The sequence below is a fragment of the Mytilus galloprovincialis genome, chromosome 4, assembly GCF_965363235.1.
Source record: "Mytilus galloprovincialis chromosome 4, xbMytGall1.hap1.1, whole genome shotgun sequence".
In the NCBI taxonomy this organism is placed as follows: Eukaryota; Metazoa; Mollusca; class Bivalvia; order Mytilida; family Mytilidae; genus Mytilus; species Mytilus galloprovincialis.
The window spans coordinates 67,756,202-67,779,570 of record NC_134841.1 but is presented as its reverse complement, the minus strand read 5'-3'; the positions used below and the strand labels follow the sequence as shown (position 1 = coordinate 67,779,570).

The 23,369-nt window shown below is 31.9% G+C and overlaps 1 protein-coding gene across 5 annotated transcripts in view; it reads left to right on the top strand.

Moving 5' to 3' along the window:
- LOC143072789 (uncharacterized) overlaps positions 1-23,369 on the top strand; it is a 115,003-nt gene that overhangs the window by 39,293 nt on the left and 52,341 nt on the right. For 4 of the 5 annotated variants that reach the window (XM_076247888.1, XM_076247886.1, XM_076247887.1 and 1 more), the window contains exon 1: positions 3,381-4,140. The exons of the other annotated variant lie outside the window; for it this stretch is intronic. In XM_076247888.1, coding sequence (XP_076104003.1) covers positions 4,000-4,140 — 141 coding nt within the window. In that variant the 5' untranslated portion in view covers positions 3,381-3,999. Of the gene's footprint in view, positions 1-3,380; positions 4,141-23,369 lie in introns of those variants that run through there. 5 annotated transcript variants of the gene reach the window in all.

Here is a 23,369-nt window from a genome sequence, read left to right as displayed (position 1 = left end):
CAGCTCATTGTTGAGACACCATGTATTAAGCACATTCAACATTTTTTGCAAATCTTCTTCATTCTCTGCCATTAAAATAACATCATCAGCATATAACAATATAGCTAATTTTTCTTCATCTATGTTAATACCAATATTCAAAGCATTAATATCCTCAACCAAATTATTTATATATATATTAAACATTATAGATGATAAAACACAACCTTGTTTCAATCCAGAATCAACATTAAACCATTCAGTCATATTACCATTAATACGTACACTACATTCTACATTACAGTATAAATCTTTTAAAGAATACATAAACTTTGAACTAATACCTAAATTTTCCAGTTTGCTAAACAAAAAAACTCTATTAATTGAGTCATATGCTAATAACGGTTTGGTTAGAAAACAAAATTTTCATTTGGAGATATATGTTTATCGCTATTTTGTGCATTTTTACTTTGTTCTTTTTTTGTGATATTTTTCATATCATGCTACTCGCTTGAGATGGAAAATTATCGCTAGAAACTAAGAAGCCACGTGTCGTTGCTAACGAAATTGACATGAAATTGACAACTTCGCCATAGATAAAATAGCGATAAACAGATTATCATTGGGCATCTCAACTCGATTGCTTTTCTCGCCTTCGCTGTGACCGGCTCAAGCGAGAAAATCAATCTCGTTGAGAAAACCAACGATAATCTATAAATACATACTGAGATATAACATGATTGTTCAACTGAATTCAGAGCGTGTATTTACAATATATGTTCGTATGTTAATTTGTTTATTGTAAATACATTCCATGATTTTATTTTACATAGATAGTTTTATTACCAGCTTATTTCATGTCTCCTAGTTACGCTGTCTTTTGGGATTTCAACAAACATTTTACATACAATCAATGAGAGCGTCTAAAACTCTTGTAAACGAAAGAAATATAAGACGTATAACAGCATGACATTTTTTTAAACATCATTGAAGTATTAATCTCGTTACTACGAGAGTACATTAAAGCGAGAGCAACTAATCAAGCTGGTATTATGACTTCATAACAGGAAATATTTGCACAATTTCATTGTAAATTGCACTCAAAATAACCAATCATTTTCATCTGAAGTCGTTCACTGGTTTTGTTCTACAAATATTAATTGCATGATTTCTTATTTCGGTTTTCCAAATAGTCAAAAATCGATACTTATTTTCAGCTGACAGGTTGAGAAGCAATTTATTGTTTTCAATATGTTCGTCAGTAGGATAAACACATTGTTCTAGTCTTGTTTTCGTCAGAAAATACATGCAGTTTGACCATCATTCTTGTGAGGGGAAAATGGTAGGCTTGAAACAATAAAGAGTAAAACTGAGTTAGCTGGCAGATTTGGTTGTTCCTGTTGGTGCATCAAAGAAGTTCTTTTCTCTGCTGATGTATTTCGCTTAATCTAGATTAGTGTTTGGAAACAGTACTCCCAATGCGAAAAATAAATAATATGGTAAACTTCAAAGTGGCAAAATAATCAATAAATTGATGGTGGCCTCAAAATGGTAGAAGTAGAAGTAACATTAAATATAACCTAAATCAAAAACGACATTGCAAAGACCTCTGTTCTTTAAACTAACAAGTTGATAATATGTGTGTACGCTAGATCAAGGATTAAGTTTGTATAGTGACACTCACTATATACATCCTTGGCTACATGTGGTCAAATGCCTATAATTCTGTGGTTGTTTGTTGTTGTATCTAATGTTTGTTTTTCGTTTATTGTTTTGTACATAATTCGTTTTCTCGTTTGGATTGTTTAACATTTGTCATTTTGTTCGGAGCCGTTTACAGCGTACTAAAATATTTGCTCATTGTTGAAGGCCGTGCTGTGAACTATATTTGCTAACTCCTATGTCATTTGGTCTCTGTCGGAGAGTTGTCTCATTGACATTCATGCCACGAAAACTGTTATTCACATCTGTAGAAAATAAACCAATTTAGAACATACCATTTGACCTTTATTACTATACAACATCGATTCAATGAACGAACTGTAGATATTGAAAAGGTACACACTATGTGTATCCTCACCAAGATACTAGTGCTTTGGTTTCGACATGATGTTTAAGTTGCATTATTTGGACTATTATACATTTTCATTAACTTTAAGACATTAAATAATTGTACTAAAACTAAGGTTGCAACTTCCTGAAATATAGTTAAGGTTTGGTTAATCTTTTTATAACAAATCAATTTTGAATAACTATAAAACACGAAATTAAAGCTTTAAAATGGATAGATCAGAAAATCAAAACAACATGTTTTTAAGTACATACTGCATAGTCTATATCAAATCATGTGATATAAAAACTTCGATCTATATGAACAAACAAAGATGATATTATTATAGTGATTCCCCTAGTGAAAAAAAAACTAATTCAGATCAATTACCATGCCTACTACCGGTTAGTCAATTATACAAGTTCATGGGAACAACCATACTGCTTTGACTGAACGTCAATCATCATCCATTTCATTAGACTCGGTAGTATACAGGTTTCTCAGTGTGTTTATTGTCTATTTGACGTAAATGTGTATTAATTTGCTCTCCAGTTTGGAAGGCGAAAAACAACCAGATTACTACCAATAACAGTATCGGTTGTCAATATACATTATACCATAAGATTATTTGAAAATATCTCTGTTGCAATTTCATATATGGAATCCTGGTCATTCAATTTAATCTCGAGTATTACAGAAATCTTGTCTGCTATTAATTCAAAGAAGAATATTGATTAGCCTTTGCATTGTGTAAAATACTAGTCGATCATCTATATGTTAAATTTGTCTCTATTTTAAGAATTTTGTCATAAAGTTGATATCAGAGAACTTTCGAATGTCCGCTAACTTTAATTTCCTTATAATTAAACAGTCATGTCTAATTGTTTACATACTGATATTGCGCTAGGTCCTTACAAGCTGGGAATATTTTATTGTATATATCAATAATGTCTAAAGTTGTTTCCAGTTCATTCTAAATACAATTTGGCATTTGTTTATTTTTTTTTTTTTTTACTATCAAAAACATAACAGCTATGCGTCGGGCCAATACATGTTAACTCAACCCAATACAACCTAATGCACTGTCATGATTTATATGAAAGCACCATGACACCATAGTTTTGCGCCAGTTCTAATTGTCATTGGTAGAACCTGGCAAATACCTGTATTGCACTAGCTCTATATAGACACAAGTTGGTACGTACATACCAGTATTGCACCAGTTCTATATGAGCACAATCTGGAAATTTGCTCAATTTTTACTATCAAGGACATTGCAAATATGTTTAGTCATTCAAAAGTCAGAGAACCATGAATAGCAAATAAGCAATAGCTGTCAAACATCTTATACACAATATTGGTTGAGAAGAATATGTAATATTTGCTTCATTAATATTCATAATTACTTTTGGTACCTCGTTTGTTGTTCGGGCACTTGGTTGTAAATGTCTTCTATTGATCAGTTAGGGGTAAGTAACCTTGATAGAGAATTCTTGGATTAAATGGAAGCGGCTTCATCAGAGCGCGTAAATCATAATTATTTGTGATGAAACGTGAACCATCAGTCAAACTCTTATATTACATTTATACGACCAAAGACAATCATTAAAGAACTGTCAGCTTTCACAATCATTAATTCCACGCTATTGGACTGTGATAGACATGTCTTTTAAAATTTCTCGATTGTCAAAGAAAATTCCAATAGAGTATCGAAAGGAAAGGCAATTTTAATTTTTGTCACATTCATAATCACGTGGATGGATTGATGGCTTTGATTTCTTTCTGACGACTGAGGTGAAAATGGAATTATTGATATTACGAACGTCGGGTAGTATCCAAATGATTCCTGCAAATATAAAGACAAGAGCATGATGATAATTAACCAATGGATTGATAGATGATGAATATGATAGCTGTTCCATATGTTTTAACAAATAATTAAACAGGAACATACCTTTACAAACGATTTAATGCGACATCTAACGCAAAGACATGAAACGAGCATAGAAATTAACTATAATTCTCAAAAGATGTCGTATCATTTAAAAAAGGAATATTTAGAAAAATGGATGTCAGTTTTAAACCGAGATAGTGATGATTTGGACGAACAGGTAAGGACAAGAACATAGTTTTTTAGCAAGTAAGGTTGTTTCATTTATTTAAAAAAAAAGGTTGAATTAAATGTTTCTTTATTAATACAAAAGTATATCCCTGCATATAGTTTTTTTTTTAAATTGGTGCATTTAAATAGGATCTGTTAAATGTTTGGTTTTCTAAATAACATTTTTTTTTATCTCCTTGTTTTTGTAGTAAATAAATATCGGTAAAAATGAGATATTGGTGTACTTGTACCAAATTGAAATATGATAATCTTAATAATACAATTCCTAACATACACATCAAATACATGTACTTTACACAGTTTTTCAATGTTTCGGGTCTTTTTCTCGCCTTAAATAAAAGATGCATTTTACAACGTATTAACATTAATTTTATGAACAATTCTTACGAAATGTTCTTGTAAACATCTAAATGTGAAGCAATGGTATTTTTTTTTCTTCTGTTATATTTCACGAGTATTAAAACAACGTTGAAACAAATCAACAGATTATTGATGTTAGAACTGAGAATTATTGATAAACATCCCATCACATTCCTGATTCTCTGATTTGTTTGTAAAGACACAAAGCATATGGTTGTTTTCACAAAAGAAATAGACATGGACAGAATTGTTATTATTATGTCTTCTGTGTATCGACTTTGGATATGATCATTCTCTGTCTGTTTTATGTCAAGCTTGGTGACTTTGAATTTGAGAACCCATCGTCTTTCTGTTTAATGTTAAGCCAAGAGCCTACTGTACATTGAACTGATTCTCTCTCTATTAAATGTCAAGCTTAGTGACTTTGAATATGATAACACCTCCGTCATTTTGTTTAATGTGGCTTAGCGCATACTGTACATTGAACTGAGTCTCTCTCTGTTTAATGTCATCTTAGCGACTTTCAATATGATAAAACATCGTCTTTCTGTTTAATGTGACTTAGCGCATACTGTAGGTTGAACTGAGTCTCTCTCTGTTTAATGTCATCTTAGCGACTTTGAATATGATAAAACATCGTCTTTCTGTTTAATGTGGCTTAGCGCATACTGTAGATTGAACTGATTCTCTCTCTGTTAAATGTCATCTTAGCGACTTTGAATATGATAAAACATCGTCTTTCTGTTTAATGTGACTAAGCGCGTTCGTAGATTGACTTTGAATATGAACACTGACTCTCTTTCTGTTTAATGCCAAGCTTAGTGACTTTGACTTTTAACATGAGAACTGATTTTCTCTATTCTTAATGTCAAGCTTAGTGACTTTGAATATGATAAAACATCGTCTTTCTGTTTAATGTGACTTAGCGCCTTCTGTAGATTGACTTTGAATATGAACACTCATTCTCTTTCTGTTTAATGTCAAGCTTAGCGCGACCACTCGTGTCAATAATGACGATTTTCCATCATGTTGAATGATCTCCTGCTTATAGAAGAAGAAAACATGGTGAGTGTGTGTTTTATTTTGGGGCAATAGTCTTATGTTGTTAGATAACTAGCTATAGACGTTTACCCTTTATAGCCATTTATAAAAGTTACTAGATATACTGTATCTCATAGACGCGTTGACCGTACACACCTTCACTCATACATCGAATATAAAGCTCATTACTGTCTGAAACACACTAAGTTTAATATACCAAATTAAACAAAATCAAAGCATGAAAATTATCGCTCCTGGGGGTTCTCTTCATCAGGTTCTATATCATTGTTATATGTTGCATTACAAACAATAATAAAACATTCATTGTTATGTGTTGTTTCTGATATTGTTCTTGACAACAGCTGTGGCTATTTGTATCTACGCTATCTTCTTACAGCAGCGATCATATTTTGGCCATGCTTTTCAAAACTGTGTCAACTGTTCTTGGTCAAGTGTGATGTCTTTTTGTTGGGTAAAAAACTTAAAGCCTCATTCCCGTGTTTTGTGTTGCTCAGTCTTTAGTTTTCTATGTTGTTTCTTGTCTACTATTATTTGTCTGTTTGTTTTTTTTATATTTAGCCATGGCGTTGTCAGTTTATTTTCGATTTATGAGTGACTGTCCCTCTGGTATCTTTCTCCCCTCTTTTGTAATCGAGTAATGTTCAATCATCCCACTTATTTTCAGTTAGAATGGTTTTTGCTCGAGAACCATGTAAACGTTGCAGGATCGAGGGTAACGGGATATGAGGTTTAAATAATTAGGCATCGGACAATGAAAGCTTGAATCAAATTCTGATTCCGAAAATAGAATTTGTCTAGCAAGCGAAGGTTGATTATTTTTTTATTATATTGGTTTCCAAATATGTGCTTCCGGTTTTATTTAGTTTTTCTTTGAAATTGACAAAAATTGAAATGTCACAATCTTATTTTTTAGAGCTTATGTGGCAATAAATATTAAAATTGAATTGATTAAATCTGAAATCTTCAACTGTGTTCAGTTGAATTGAAATAGACTAATTTTTCAACTTTCAACTCTTTGACGTATTATTGACATAGACCAATTATCAGAATTAAATCATCAACTCACATAAGAGAAATTGATATAGACAAATTCTACAATTATCTACTCTCTCAAGTGCAACTGACTAATTCCGATTCTTTAATCCTCACCATACCAACTCTATTGGGTACAATTGACATAGACCAATCCCTAATCATTGGCTCTCTTTAGTGACATCGATATATACCTTTTCTCGAATCCACAACCATTTTAAAGAAAAACACCAATTGACAACTCTATCATGTGGAATTGACGTAGACAACTTAAACATGCACTGATATTTCCTGAGGTAAAGTGCACTTTCTACTTTTATATTTTGTCCCATCGATTTTTATGGTTTACTATAGCTTAAAAGGGAATGACGTTTAAAAGTCAGCTGTAAATTATTGTGACTATAATGTCTGTTTTTCTTTATTGACATATGACTATAATTATTCAAATAGCTCCGCATTTTATGTGTTGCAGTCAAAATTGTCATAAACAAATACCAATGACAGGCGACACATCTTCGAAAGAAGACTCGCTAGTACAATGCAGGGAATTCTAAATAAAACAAAATGTCCTGGATTACATAATAAAAACCCTAATAGAAACTGTCAACACATACTAGCAGAATATTGATACGGCTGTCTCTCAGTTATGCACTAAAATTGAATACTACATGATTATCATGCTGTATATCACCATTGTGACAATGGAAAGTAATTATGCTGTTAATTCTGTAACAATTTTATGACAAAAGCAATTAAAATCAACGATAAATAATGAAATATTGATTTAAATAATTACAAGGTACAACTGGTTTCTTCTTGATAATACAATCAAGACACCGACAACTCGACAGTTTTAGTAATGATAGCTTAAAGATATAAGGCATAGAAGGATATGTTTTAAACTATATTTCGCTGGTACTCTATGAATAATGTAAAGTCATAGTTAGAGAAAACGTGTGTGTTTTTTTTTTTATTAAATTGAGGCACATTATGTTGTTGGATTTGGTGTAATATTGTTTTTCATTTGTTCATTACCCTTATCAATATGAACAAACCAAGTTTTGAGGTAAACCGTCTTACCTTGTCACTGCTCATTTAGTCCATTAGAAATTAATAAAAAGCAAGTAGCAATGCGTTGCCTTTATAATCAAACATATGTACATAATAGAGCGTTATCTATTTTTGATAATGAAGGTAATAAGGGTTTGGCATGTGTCTACATGTTTTTAAAATGTAAACAGAGAAACACGAATTTTAAACAGAGAAAAGCTTCAAAAGTGTCAAATTTAAACTGGAAAATTATCAAACCCCATTCTATCGAAGCACCTTTTTTTCTAAGCAATACTCAAGGGAATAAACTTGTGTGTATGCTTTCGACATGCTGACAGCAGATTGAACATAAATATCAAACTTGAAATCGAAGCTGTGAAATTGCATTACCTTGTCAGTTACTATGTAGGCTGACTTGACAACTGAAAATATCAATGTTATTTGATATTGTTTTCTTCTGTCATTATTACTTTCGACAAAACAATCAATATTTTATCAAATTCAATCTTCAGAAATTTGAACCGAAATGTGAGTTTGAAGAGAATATCAGAAGTTTAAATTTCCGTTTGTAACCTGAGAAACCGTATTTACGTGGCAACGGAAATTGAGAAGCTGCATTCATATTGAAGAGTTATTGAACGACTTTTCTCACTAATTTTGATAGATTCAACAGCATGTCAGATTGATGTCAGATTGAATTTCATCAGAAAAGTATTTTTTTAATTCTATTGAAGAAGATCTCTCAAAAATTGTCTTTTGAGGATTGAAGTATTACATTGTTGTATCAAGCATTGTTGATGAGTTATTGTAATTTTGTTATTATTCGTTGAAAGGGGAAATAGTGTAATGGATTTCATACTAATAATCAAATCATACTGAGTGTATAGTAATCAGTACGTTGTAGTTACGTACTATCTGATGACAAGGTCTGTACAATTATATCATACTGGTCAGTATGTTGTAGTTACGTGCTATCCGATGACAAGGACTGTACAATTATATCATACTAGTCAGTACGTTGTAGTTACGTGCTATCTGATGACAAGAACTGTACAATTATATCATACAGTACAGTCGGAAACCCGGTTGAAATAGAACAAAAGAATTGAAGCTCTTTGTTAGAGATGGCGATAAATGTGTACTGTATTGTTTACTATAGTGACACAAATTTTAAAAGTTAATAGAAACAAACAAAATTACAATTTTCTTCTCAATTACGAGGTGTTTTATTTTAAAAACACCATTTGCATAAGTTTTCAATTTATCTAGTACATAGTTAAGCAGAACAAGTAGATTTCAAGTCGACGACATGGGTATCTTCAAGTTGGATGAAGAAAATGCATAACCTCCGATTTTTTTGAAAAAATTACCACGGACGGAAAACCTATCAATCTAATAGTTCAAAAATTTTCGTGTCTGCCCTTCCATTATGTGACTCAAGAAAAAATTCCAAAAAATAAGTAACAATTGTATCGAACAGAGAAAATCGAGTGAACCTTTTTATGTTAGGGCGTGTTTGAGTTGAATATTTTGTCTTGATATCGTACAAAGTAAGATTATTTCATACATCGTCTCGCTTCAGATTCTATTATTTTTATATATCAAAGCTACAGATTGACTTTTTAACACAAAAAAATAACAGTACTTAAAGATGAAATATATGGGTCAAGTGAAATACCTATCTAATGAGTCACAAAAAGAGAGAAGGTGTGTTCGAATAGCTATTTTTTTACTGAAAGTAATTGACGACAGTCTTTCAAGTTGGATGATGAAAATGGATATCTTTGAAAAAATATAATTTTTGGTGTGTGAAAACTAGGGTTTATAGTCTTTATACACTAAAAAAATCTAGTCTGCCCTTCCACGAAATTTTTAATTAGAATTTTTTTAAATATTTATGAATTTTCGAAAATTCCGCCTGACAACCGATCAGACAATAGTTTTAAGTTGAATCAATGCAGACAAGATCATTAACTGATGCTCATTAGCTAGTTGATACATTTGTCTTTTAAAATACAACTGACATATAAGGATCATAATGGTGCAATGTGGATAAATTTATCAGTTTCCATGAGCAAAATTGATTGCGCGTCATCCCTACAATGGCTTCCATTTCTACGATTGTGAAAATGAACTGGCGTAATGGGGAGATAATTCTGACGAAGTAGAATCCTGACTGAGTAGTAGTCAATGCGTTGTAGTAACGTGTAGTCTGATGTCAAGGACCGGCAAATAATGTCATACAAAGTACGTGCTGTTTGGTATCAATCGTTGTACAATCATGTCATACAGTAATAGTCAATGCGTTGTAGTAACGTGTAGTCTGATGTCAAGGACCGGCAAATAATGTCATACAAAGTACGTGCTGTTTGGTGTCAAGCGTTGTACAATCATGTCACAAAGTAATAGTCAATGCGTTGTAGTTACATTCTGTCTGGTGACAAGGACTGTCCAATCATACAATACAGAACTTGGTAGTCAATGAGTTGCAGTTACGTGCTGTCTCAGACTGTCTCGTCAAAAGGATTGAGATGTTCAATCATGTCATTCAGTAGTAGTAAATGCGCAATGCGTTGCAGTTGCATGTTGTCTGTTGGAAATGACTGTGCAATCATGGTATACATTGTGAACACATGGTGCATTGATAACTACATTACAAGTGGCAATTATTCTTACATCGGAATTGTGTAAGTTCTAAACGCTTTTTTTTCTTGTAAATATTCATGTTCAAACTGAATGTTTTAAATATAAAGTTAAAATAGTCATATGAAATATTTGAAAGGGGGCGCTGAAACTTTGAAATGTAATTTAAAAAAATACACTGGTAATTAGATATGAATTAACTCAACGCAACCACACCCAACACGCAACACCATCAGTGGCTATGTTGTGTTTTGTATACTGAGTTTGAATTCCCTGTGGTATCTTACGCCTCACTTTTATGACGAACATATCTATTAGCAGTAATGTTATTTACCTCGTATGTTGTAAAATTAACATTTGGACACACAAATAGGATAAATAGGTAAATGATGGTGAAAAATGCAATGTCACTGAAGATTTATAACAATAATCTATTTATATCAAATAAAAAATCATAATTATCCGTAAAGGAAGCACAAAACCTAATGACATCTGGTAATGCTAATTATTGTAAAAGCCTTAGTACTGATGTGTATGTTATGTCTTTGGGGACATTTTTAAAGGCACATAATTCATTTAATTTCACAAATTGTCTGTATATTGACACAGATAAGCTATCTATGTCTGTTACTAATTCACAAAATTGTATTTATTCGCGTAATCTGTCGGTGGTAACAAGATTGTTCAACTAGTTACCAAATACACACTGGATCTGCTTATGGATCCTTTAACTCGTAATCAGTTTATAAACCTCAGATGTTTTATTAATTATTCAAACATTATCAACACACGCTCGCCTTTCCTGATGAGATTCTTGTCTTTTTGAGTCTATGGAGAATAGTTTATTGATATATTCACAGTTCTACTCATTAACACTTGTAACGACTAATAAAGCTAAAGGCGAAAGGTAGCAATGACGAAGCTAGGTACGAACACATCAGAAACAAATGTAATAACGAATGTATACCAAACGCCAAGGTATATTCCAAAGGAGGGAATGCATACACCGAACGCTCGACTATACTACCCGATTTTAAAATAAACAGTCATATTCTATTTCCGAAAAAAAAATTGGAATAAATTTAGTTTTTCTGTTCGCTGAACCTCACACCTGTATGACATTAGACTATGCTATTATAGTCTAAAGAAAGCCGTCGAAATACTATTATTATACTACATGCACCTATATTCTAAACATCAATTTATATATACAATAATTGTCTTAATATCAATAAAATGCCTCAGATATTAACACATGAAAGTTGTAGTTAAACCAGGTTTTACCAATCGCCTGGAAACATGTTGGCAAAATCCTTCAAATATTCAAATTTTAACATTTGTATAAGCTATAATAGTAGTAATTAAGGCATAATGATTGATCTTCCTTACTATACCCCTCAGGCAGGTAATAATTCGAATCTCTTTTGAGATACCTTTTAGATTGCTGTTTTTATATTTCGTATCTCTTAAACTATTCACAGCAATGAAGTTTATCGTAGTTAATGCGCATAGTTTCAATCTATCCAAAACATGCAAAAAGTTTTTACACAAAGTATAATAGGAAGAGGTTGTAAACGTGCTGAAGGTTTTCATTCGTTCTTCATAATCATTAACCCTTTATCATAGTTTACATACATTTGATAAATAAAATTACTAAATACAAAACTATAACTCGGTCCATCTCCATGAAACATTGACATAAATAGGCAGTTTTTATACTGCTGCATTGTAATAACTGCAGTCTGGATTAAATACATACCAAACTTCATACAGTTTACTAGGAATTTGACAGAATATATATTATGAACTTTTAATATCGATTCTCGCAGATTTTACTAGAGTTAAGGTTCTTTGCAACTAACAAAAATATTCCTTGGTACAGAATACAATTAAAACACATATGCAACCGTGTTGACAATTCTTACCATATACTTGACTGTTCTGCTTCTCTTTCCCTATATCTTACTCTGTACTACTCCATTTAGCTTATGACTTGTTACCATTTCTTTAAATTATAGCTTTACGTAAGATATAATGTAAAATTACCACAATACAGGTGAGAAAAGCACGTCGTTTTAATGTCTACATCGTTAATAACGTAACCTCATTTGAAATAACTACCATTAACTGATAACTGCGAAAATACAATTCTAGCATTGCCTGGGTTGAATTCAAAGTGTGAACAGGGTTTTTTCTATAGTAAATAGTTGCTGTCTTGGAGCCAAAAGTATAAGGACTATAAAGCAATTGTGTCATTTTATGACATACGTTACAATAAACTTGTTAGGACACGACACACAGGACATATATATATCATACTCAAAGGAGATATCAGGTACATACCAACTTTATAGTATTATCATACTTTATACAAGTTATAAAACAATAGATGTTTACTCCATATACCGGTGCTGCTTACAGTTTACTATTTAAATATCGTAAGTTCACAATTACATGTAGCAATTTGAGGTCGTATATTTTGTCATAAAGTTTAGTTCTTAACCAAACATAACTGTTGATTTCCAGGGGTAGATCAATCATCAGCGAAAGGTCAACGACTAGATTGTTGAAGTGAAGCTCCTTAGAATGATTTAAGCTTTTTGTCCTTCTTCTTGAAACAATCATGTCAGAAGTGGCATCCATACACAATTTATACGAACACATACACAAGTAACAAGTCCGTAAAAGTTGGTTCCGATAGTATCTTCAGTTTCAAAGCCATGTCATCAACTCAGTAATATGTGGTGAATTTTTATTTCTATATATCTCTCATGAGATTCCAACGTTTTGCGTAACGTGCTATCTAATGTGATAATTCAGATAATGTTTCTTGTTAGAGGACAGTAATTAGAAAGTCTCTGTCATAAGACATTGCTCTTCCTTGAACTTTGTCGCTTGTTATGTAGGAAAATGCTTTCATTATTTATAATCACCTATTGAACACTCAACAGTGACGTTCAAAGTCATTTATTTTATAGACAGAAATGGGAATATTTTAAATGTGATGGCAGTGTAAAATGCATAGTAATGCTTTTTAGATGATTTTGAGCTTTGTTTACATGGCTCGTCCGTGTAATTGATTATTTCTATTTCCCTATCGTAGAAGAAAGGTCGGTGATGCAAGCAGTCAAAATTGATTATTTTTAACTCCCTTTTGAAGAAATTAGGGCGGTTATACAGACGGTTTGAGATTGATAACGTAAACCAAAAACATGATGAAGTAAGAGTTTAACTATCTAAATCAGCTGGAAGTTGTGTTTAAAATAAGAATGTCTTTTCGAAATTCAAAGTGAAGAATGTGCATACTTAACGTGCACGAATCTTGCAGGAAGGTCTTGCAGTTTACATGCATCTCTCCGTCTGGACTTAAATGTACCTTTTGTAGAATCTTATATCTGTGCTTGAATGAATATGGAACTAGTATGTCGTGTAGAGTCTGTTCCAAAGAATTACTCTTGACAATAATATATATAGTAGTGTTTGTTTCAGAATAATTAGATAAAATAGACGCATTTCACATGTATATACGTCGCAGAATAAATTTCCTTTATTCTGATATTTTAAATGAACAGCGTATAAGAGTATCTTAAAATATATGCCTTTACTAAACGTTGTCAGTTTGAAAGATTTCTTTTACTTTTTGAACGTCACATTTAGCCTCTGTTGATTATATCTGTCACATTGAATCTATTGATAAAGAGACAGTCGTCTACCAATTAACCGTATTTCGTTTATCTGGAATCAACATGTCCATAATTGGTCAATCATTATGAATATATTCACCCAAAATATACGTTGACCTTTAATGGATATAGGAAGATTATATGAGTGTCCATGAGACAACTATCTATCCAAGTCACAATCTATAATAAGTAAACCACTGAAAGTTAAGATACGGTCTTCAACATGAAGCATTGTCTCTCACCGAAAAGGAAGTTATAAAGGGCCCCCACAAATATCTAGTGTAAGACCATTCAGTTTTACTTTTTATAAATTGTGACTTGGAAGGAGAGTGGTCTCATTGGCACTCGCGATTCTTCTTCTTATATCTAAATAAGGTTTCGATCTTACAAATTATATACAGTATAATACCAAATGAGTAAGTTTACTGTTTACACAAATAACTAGTTACAAATAATGGTTATCCCACAGACTTGTATTTCGAAAGGAATATAAACTATCGAGAATTAGCACGCGAACATGTTATTTTCTATAGTGACTTAACTGTGCTATAAGGCATTTAATGCATATGCAGACTTCATTTGTGTTTAATCCAAGAAAAATAAAATATATTTATTTCAATTTTCTCAGTTGGAATACCTGAATAACAACCGTCATCATACCGTAAATCGATACCGTCTTCGGTTTAATTAAATATATTTTATGTTCTATTGACGGAACATTTATTGGCGGTAAAACCCCGCAAAGAATTAAAAAAAATATTCTGATTGATAAACATTAACGATTTATTTCGTTTTAAATCAATCTAGAATTATTTAATGTTTTCTAAAAACAGTTTACTCGATTTGGAACAAAATAGGGGATATTGATTTAACATTTTGGACCAAAATGGAAAATATGCAAGCAATACCTAAAATATTTTAACCTTTTATACGGATATTGGATTTTTTTCGCCGGATGATATAAATTTAAAACACAAGGCAAATTATCGATAGCTTCAATACACTAACTCTATTTAGATATTCTTAAATCAAAACAAGTTCAGGTTGTATAGAGTTTGTAATCCAAATTCGACTAAAACTCTCTATATATATTAGAACGATAATATCTTGCCTTTATAATTTCCTATGTAAGGTATTCCTGGAGCTAACGATTTTTCTACTCTTTCCTGTTTTTCTTTTCTTTAACTGTTAAAGGAACATCGGCCTGCTTTTGTAAAATTGAAAACAAAATAGAAAGAAAACTAATTTAATTCTAGAACGACGTGACATATTGATTGGTGTTTTGAAGTATATTATATCTTTTGGAGAGTTGGTCTCTAAGGAATCCGCGTTAATGTATAATTGTAAAAAATGAGGAGATGTGGTATGATTGCAAATGAGACAAATATACAACAGAATCCGAAAGAAGCGAAGTTAAACAACTATAGATCACCGTACGACTTTCAACAATAGACAATACCCATACTGTATGGTCAGCTGATAAAAGATCCAGCCATGATATGATGTGAAACATCTTAAACAAATACAAAGGGCTTGATGTATGACAAAACAATAAACGAAAAAGAAATGCGACAGACAGCAACCATTGACAACCACTAACGTGTGTCGTAACTCGTATCGTTTCAGATTTTGTATCGGACTAACCCACGCCATTGTATATTATGACGAGTATTATATACTTAGCTGAAGTCCGACTACAGGTTGGTGATTTGCTCCCTGTGTTAGAGACACATGGGGCTTAAAGTTGTTGTTGTCTTTATAACACATTCCCCATTTCCATTCTGTAATTTATTAGTATTACGAAGTGTTAGGCAAAGACGAATCCTGGTAAACTACTCTTATGAAGAACATTTTTATATTTTTTTTTTACTGCACTTGTTCTATTTGAGCAGTCAAAATGCGTTGACCGTATATGTCTATGTCATATACAGTCACTGACATGATATCACTTTTCCTCGTGAATATTTAAATAGAAATTGCCGAAATCATAATTAATTATTCATACGACCTATTCAACCTGTTCTTGTTTTCAATGTATACAACAACTCAAACTTATGTCTTCTGCAATTTTTATGAAAAAAACATAAATATTTCACTTGTTAATATATAACTATAATAAATCATCATGTTTTATGCTTATTGTTGATATTTTAGTTCATTCTTAAACAAATTCGTTCACCATCGATTGCGAATTTCAATAGGTAATGTCCATTTCATCGTGTTGTATATTTCTCCGCCTGCATATGAGGCCTTTTTATAAAAGGGGGAAGTTTACCAATATCTAAATCAAATGATAACATTAACACATTAAACAACAATGTTTTTTTTAGATTGCAGTATAAAGACAATATTAGTGCATTGACTTGACATATCAAGGATATAAGGATTCGGCCCGAAACGGAGAAAACAAGGCTCGGCAGAGCCTCGCATTTCCCCGTTTCTAAGCCTCATCCTTATATCGTTGATATGTCAAGTCAATGCACTATTATTGTCTATATAGAAAAAATTGTCACCAAGGAACCGCTGCATATACATTTTAATCATCTGTGGTCCCCTTTTTAATAATTGCCTCCAAATATGTTAAGGAAATACATAAAATTTTGTAAATCTTGAAAAAGCATGTAATAATTAAATGAAAATTTGCATGTTTTACGTTGTTTATGAGTAATCACAAATAGTATATTCGATTTTACAATGCCGACTGCCATGCCAGTTTTAATCAGTAAATATCAGATAGCAGTGTCTCTGAGAGCACCAGACAGATAAGGTATATTAATTGCCTTTGACATAAGGACATCTTCGCTAAAAGAAATAATTGTCTTTTATATTGTTGACCTGTACTCGATTGACCATTACATCATTGATTTTCTGTCTAACAGTCTTGTTTATTATTCTTGTATATTGATGATAGTCTAGTGTATGAATTGAATACGACAGTTAAGAGTCAACCTAACAAAGAACAATAAGAGTCTTGAGGCTTTTACCACTGAAAACCCTGATGAACACACGATTTAAAGGATATTGCCACACATCTAAATATGTAACTACTTTAAAAGTTGTAAAAAAGCAAGGCTTCTTTATAGCTTTTTAGATAGGCAAGATTAGATTGATTTCTTCAATTCTGTAATTCGATCAATTTAATTAAAATGAAGTCTGTGATTTCTTTATGCTTATAATATGCTTCGATGAGTAAGTAGGTCAAGGTAGAAAGGTATCAATCAGAACGTTATTGGATACATATATTTTGTATTGCTATGAGTTACAATTTATGACAAAAATCAGCAAAGACCCATCGAAACAACATCTGATACACAAATTTAATAATACTTTTAGATATTTGGATGATATTTTAGCTCTCAATAATGACGACTTCAGTATGTATACTAAAGAAATTTATCCTGTTGAACTTACTTTAAATAAAGCTAATACTAACAATGATCACTGCCCTTTCCTCGATCTTGATATATATATCATTAACGGAGTATATATATCTCAACTTGTACGATTCGCTCGTGTATGTAACAATGTTTTAGATTTTAACGAGAGAAATTTATGTATTACTGAAAAATTATTACACCAGGGTTTTCGATATCACAAACTAGTCAAAACATTTACTAAATTTTATCATCGGTATATCATTCGTAAATATAGCTCAACATGCAGACTTCTTATACGTTCAGGTATTTCACATCCAATATTTTATGGAAATATTCTTTATAAAGCACAAAAATGTCAGTATTCACCTCAGAAGCTAACAAAACCTTTAAATAGACTTATTAAGAAGGGATATAGTTACGATACTGTTGTCAGGTCATTAAAGATTGCATATTTTGGCGTTAATATTGATTAACTTATAGGGTCTTTGCATCGGAACTAAACACATTTATTCTTAATAAACCAGTTGTTGGCATGACACGGGTTATGTTCTTCTCATATATGTTATGATGGTATAATACTAAACCCTCACGGGGAGGATTGTGCCTGATATTCATATGATGAAGACATAATTTTTCAATCAGTTTAATTGAGGTCCGGAGCTGGCATGTCAGTTAACTGCTAGTAGTCTGATGTTATTTATGTATTATTGTCATTTTGTTTATTTTCTTTGGTTACATCTTCTGACATCAGGCTCGGACTTCTCTTGAACTGAATTTTAATGTGCGTATTGTTATGCGTTTACTTTTCTGCATTGGCTAGAGGTATAGGGGGAGGGTTGAGATCTCACAAACATGTTTAACCCCGCCGCATTTTTGCGCCTGTCCCAAGTCAGGAGCCTCTGGCCTTTGTTAGTCTTGTATCATTTTAACTTTTATTTTCTTGTGTACAATTTGGAGTTTAGTATGGTGTTCATTATCACTGACCCAGTATATATTTGTTTAGGGGCCAGCTGAAGGACGCCTCCGGGTGCAAGAATTTCTCGTTGCATTGAAGACCTGTTGGTGACCTTCTGCTGTTGTCTGCTCTATGGTCGGGTTGTTGTCTCTTTGGCACATTCCCCATTTCCATTCTCAATTTTATGAATGCGTTTTTCTTAATATCTACCCTAAAAATACATAAATCGAACGTATCATTTTTTTTTATTAGAAACGATGGTGCATATTGATAGATAAATGTAAACAAATGTTCTATATGCTAATAGAAACCAATTAAGTTATATTATGTTTATAGATTCATTTTTAGAGCTTACAGAATAGCCTTATATGCACGGTATATGAACTTTCTACATATACATTTACTATTAATAACAGTTGTTTGTTGTGTTTGAGCTTTTGATTTTGCCATTTATTGAGGGACTTTTAATTTTGTAATTTAGACTGAAATTTCGTGATTCGCTGAACAATAAAAAAAAATAGCATAAGCGGGCAGTAGTTGCCGAAGACAAATTCACGTACTTTTGTTTTTCAATGTTTATTTAGTGATAATATTACATGTATTTCTATGGTATAAATTGACTATACACGTTTATTACAGTTGTAAGCTTTGAAACTATTTAAATATAAATTTTAAGAGGAAAAGAGGTTAAAAATTGTCTCCCATTTCTTCCCAATATAAACTCCAATCCTGCTTTAAATATTACATGCATACGTTGCAAGTTACAATAGAAGTATGGTAGCTATAAATAGAGATTAATACATGGCCTTTTCCATATCAGCCTGGGTATCATCCCGAGACCCCCATATCAGCCCGAGACGGAGTCGAGGTGCTGATATGGGTCGAGGGATGATACCCAGGCTGATATGGAAAAGGCCATGTATTAATCGCTTTATCATATACTTCCGACAATAGTTTTATGTAAGGCAAATAAACTAACGCAATAACTAAAACAGTCAAACACTTTATAAAGAAAATTAAAATTATGAATCAAATATACTATAGTTGTCCAACAACAGCATCATTAACTCCTTATATATTTATGGTAACATTTCCTATAGAGGCATTTTGAAACATTGAAAATTTGGAAGAGTTTTACGATTATTACTACTCCATGTTTGTTGTACTATAAAATGATTCATAATTGTCAATGGCATTTGTTAGCAAGTATCAAACTATCCCCACAAAAGTTCTCGTAAATTTTGACGTCGTCATAAAAAACATCTGACGTCACAATGGAAAAGTAAACAACCGAAACCGGAAACACCGGAAGTAACTTGCACGAGAGGCACTATTATGGGTTTTGTGCACGAGATGCACCTGATATGGGTTATCAACCCGGGTGGGAAATTATGGCTTGTGTACTTCCGCTCATTACACATATGCAAAAGCTATCATATCAATGCTAAGTATATGATAAATTAAATTTATATTAATCCTGTAGAAAGCAGTATTTCATTTAAGAAACTGAGGGCCTGCAAGTTATTTTCTTTAGTGGTAATTGTTGTTGCAGACGAAATGAATTTACTTTCTTCTGATACAGATTTTCTGATTAAAGACATAATAGGAAAAAGATAGAACTTAGCGTATATCAGATGTCAAATTTTCCAAAGCACATTAAAGTAATTTTTTGAGACGAAAATCGGGCATATGCTATGTGACATAACATCTCCTTCAGACATTCAGAGTCTGTTTTATCGATCAAAGTGCCTTTACATTGTTAGACGTGTAACAATTGCTAAAGCCGTTGATTTTGATTTGTAGTCATTTATAACTTTATAAATTGACTTGAGTATTGGAAAATCCTGGGTTTTCAATCAGTGTTTACCTTATCATACCTTATTGTGTTTGTTTGAGCATGCAATTGATAACAAAAATACACGAGGATGCAACTATATAGTATGAAATTCATAACAGTGTAGCTATGGCCATTCATTGACTGGGGAAAATTAGGTGAACGTTCGTCTGTAATGCCCACTGCTCACGACGTACTTATCATAGAAACTTAAACTGTGAGGTCACCAAAGGTTCTAAACGCCTAAATAAAATAATTAAAAATACTAATAAGGAATAACCTTTGTAATTTGAAAATAAATAAAAATGGCCTTCAACACGGAGTCTTGGCTCACACCGAACAGCAAGCTATAAAGGTTGAATACTTAAAATTCTTTACTTGATTTTTTGTTATGGTTTGACCATCAATTTTCCTAATATGATATCGCACGTTCTTTCAGATTATTTTTTTTACTTAATTGGCTTTAAAACAATCGGAACAACTCGGCCTTTCTGGTTGCACGAAGAAATAACTATTGTACTGCGTAGCGAGAATGGCCGAGTAGTTACGATTGGCTTTAAAAGTTACAATGCATGATGTCGTCTGTTTATGTAGTTCATATGTGTTTTTCGTTTCTCGTTGGTTTTCCCGTTTGAATGGTTTTATACTAGTAGTTTTGGAGCCCTCTATAACTTGCTGTTCGGTGTCACAGGCGCTTGGGTGTATGATACAGATTTTTTTTGGGGATTTTTTTTTTGCTGATTAAAATATTCAATTTTCTATATTTATAATACATATCTATCACTTCTGTGCATGTCTCACCTAGTTTCGAGTGTTTAAACACTCGAAACTAGGTGAAACATGCACAGAAGTGATAGATATGTATTATAAATATAGAAAATTGAATATTTTAATCAGCAAAAAAAAATCCAAAAAAAAAAAATCTGTATCATACACCCAAGCGCCTGTGACACCGAACAGCACCCAAGCGCCTGTGTTCGGTGTGAGCCAAGGCTCCGTGTTGCAGGTCGTACCTTGACCTATAATGGTTTACTTTTATGAATTATTACTTGGGAGGAGAGTTGTCTCATTGGCACTCATACCACATCTTCCTATATCTATCTATATCTATACATATTTTTTTCAACAAAAGAATACATCACAAGAATATAAGTTTTGTAAGAAACGTGAGAAATTGTGTTGGACTTGAAGATAAGGCAAAGTGACAAATATCTGAAAGAATGAATCGTTTTATGGTATTAAACAAAGAAATCAAATGATTTTTTAATTATCCAGAACTCTTCACAAACAAAACCCACATGTATACGCATTGAATAAATAGTAGGCCATTCTTAAATGATCACACCGTAGAAGTAGTTGTGCTCTTAATCAATGAGATATTTTGTTAATTAACCCCATCAACTTAATAGTTTTTTTTTTACAATGGATAAACCTATTTTTTTATTATTATTAAATAATATCATCTCTGAACATTATTATTCTTATAAATGACACGGTTGTATGTGATGATTATAATAAATATTTAAAACAAATTCCTTTCAAGCTTTGTAAAAAGAAAGTTTCATTTTATGTATCGGAATGTGTATCAAGTGAAGATTTCAATCCCCACTGGAAGGCCTCTGACAGACTGGGTGAGCATAAAATCATAGCCGTTGACAAACAAGTTACAACCTACAAACGTTTTACTGTCGACCACACTGTTATGCAATTAGTTCTAATTATGTTAAGAACTATACCATTTAAACAAATGAATATGAGAATTGTAATCTACCCAGCTAAAAATTGATCTCAGCACTTCTGATAAGAATTACCATTGATATGGAAATAATTATAAATAAACTGTTAAAAAACATTTAATTTTATGAAGTACTAAGGATTTTGTACCCCAGGAATAGATTATCTTAGCCGTATATACGTATTTGGCAAAAAAATTTGAAATTTTAAATCCTCAATGCTCTTCAACTTGAGTGGAACAAGAAAGAACACTTGTAATCTCTTGCATTAATGTTCTTCATCTGTACATCTATCAGATGACTATTGGCTAAATAAATTAACATATACAGAAAGACGGTCCATAATGTCAAACGTTTAAGACTCTTCAAATATCTGCAGTGATGTAAATAAAAGATGTCTGTTTGGTGTATACTAGGCGTATTAATGCCTCGCACAAGATGTCATTTTGTCATTCGACATTTATATCAAAGAACAATGTTAAATTTGTTCTCCTGGAAGTAGTCTTCTTCTTCTTCTTCTTCTTCTTCTTCTTCTTCTTCATCTTCATGAAGTCCACCCTATCTGATGGGTCACCGCATTTAAAATTTTTTGTCCATTTTTAAAATTGCGTTATTTGAAATTTTATGTACTAGTTAAAATTTATTAAAAATATTAGTAACAGAGTTAGAATTTATTTTATACATTTATTAGTATCAAAATTCATTTATTAAGGCAATTATTAGTTCTATTAATTCATTACTGTTAAAAAACAGTGAGGAGAATGTTCCACAATCGAGTATGAAACACCAATATAATATGACTTGTGCAAATCAGAAACATGGTATCCAGGGAAAAATGGTTGTTGCAGCTTTCCAGTAATAAAGTATTGTCAATATATCCATAACAAGAGATTTGTGCTTTATCGTTGATAGTCTTTTCTCACCTGCTATGTTCACTTCCGCAGCTTTTGTTTTTGAAAATTAACTATCTAATAGAACGGTTTATCATAATTGATTGTTATACACATATCTCAAAACTGACTGAAAAAATATGTTATGCAATTGGGAATCTTTGGTTTGTTTCCAATTTATCATAAAAAGACTTTTGTTCTTCATAAAGACATTTATTTTGTCAATAATAACCAGTTGTTTTCGTATCATATTTGACATCTAAATAAATTAAATGCCTTTAAAATTAATTGTTTCGATGTACTTTTCTTTAAAACATACAGTACAGTAATTTGTTTAAATTATCTACTTTGGAGATGAGTAAGGATTAATTAGAAGGGTCGTAAATCTACAATGTCTCTCCATTTGTTATTTGCAGCTTTATAATAATCCTCAATCTAAATTCCTTAAAGCTTCTTGTATATATATACTATATACATATAAAAAATGAACTGTACGTGCAGACATGATTAAACTGCCAATTTCCATTTCTTGTTCTGTGCCGCTTAAGACCCTGAAGAAACTATAGAGATGATTAATATCAATTCTTTAAAGTAATCAG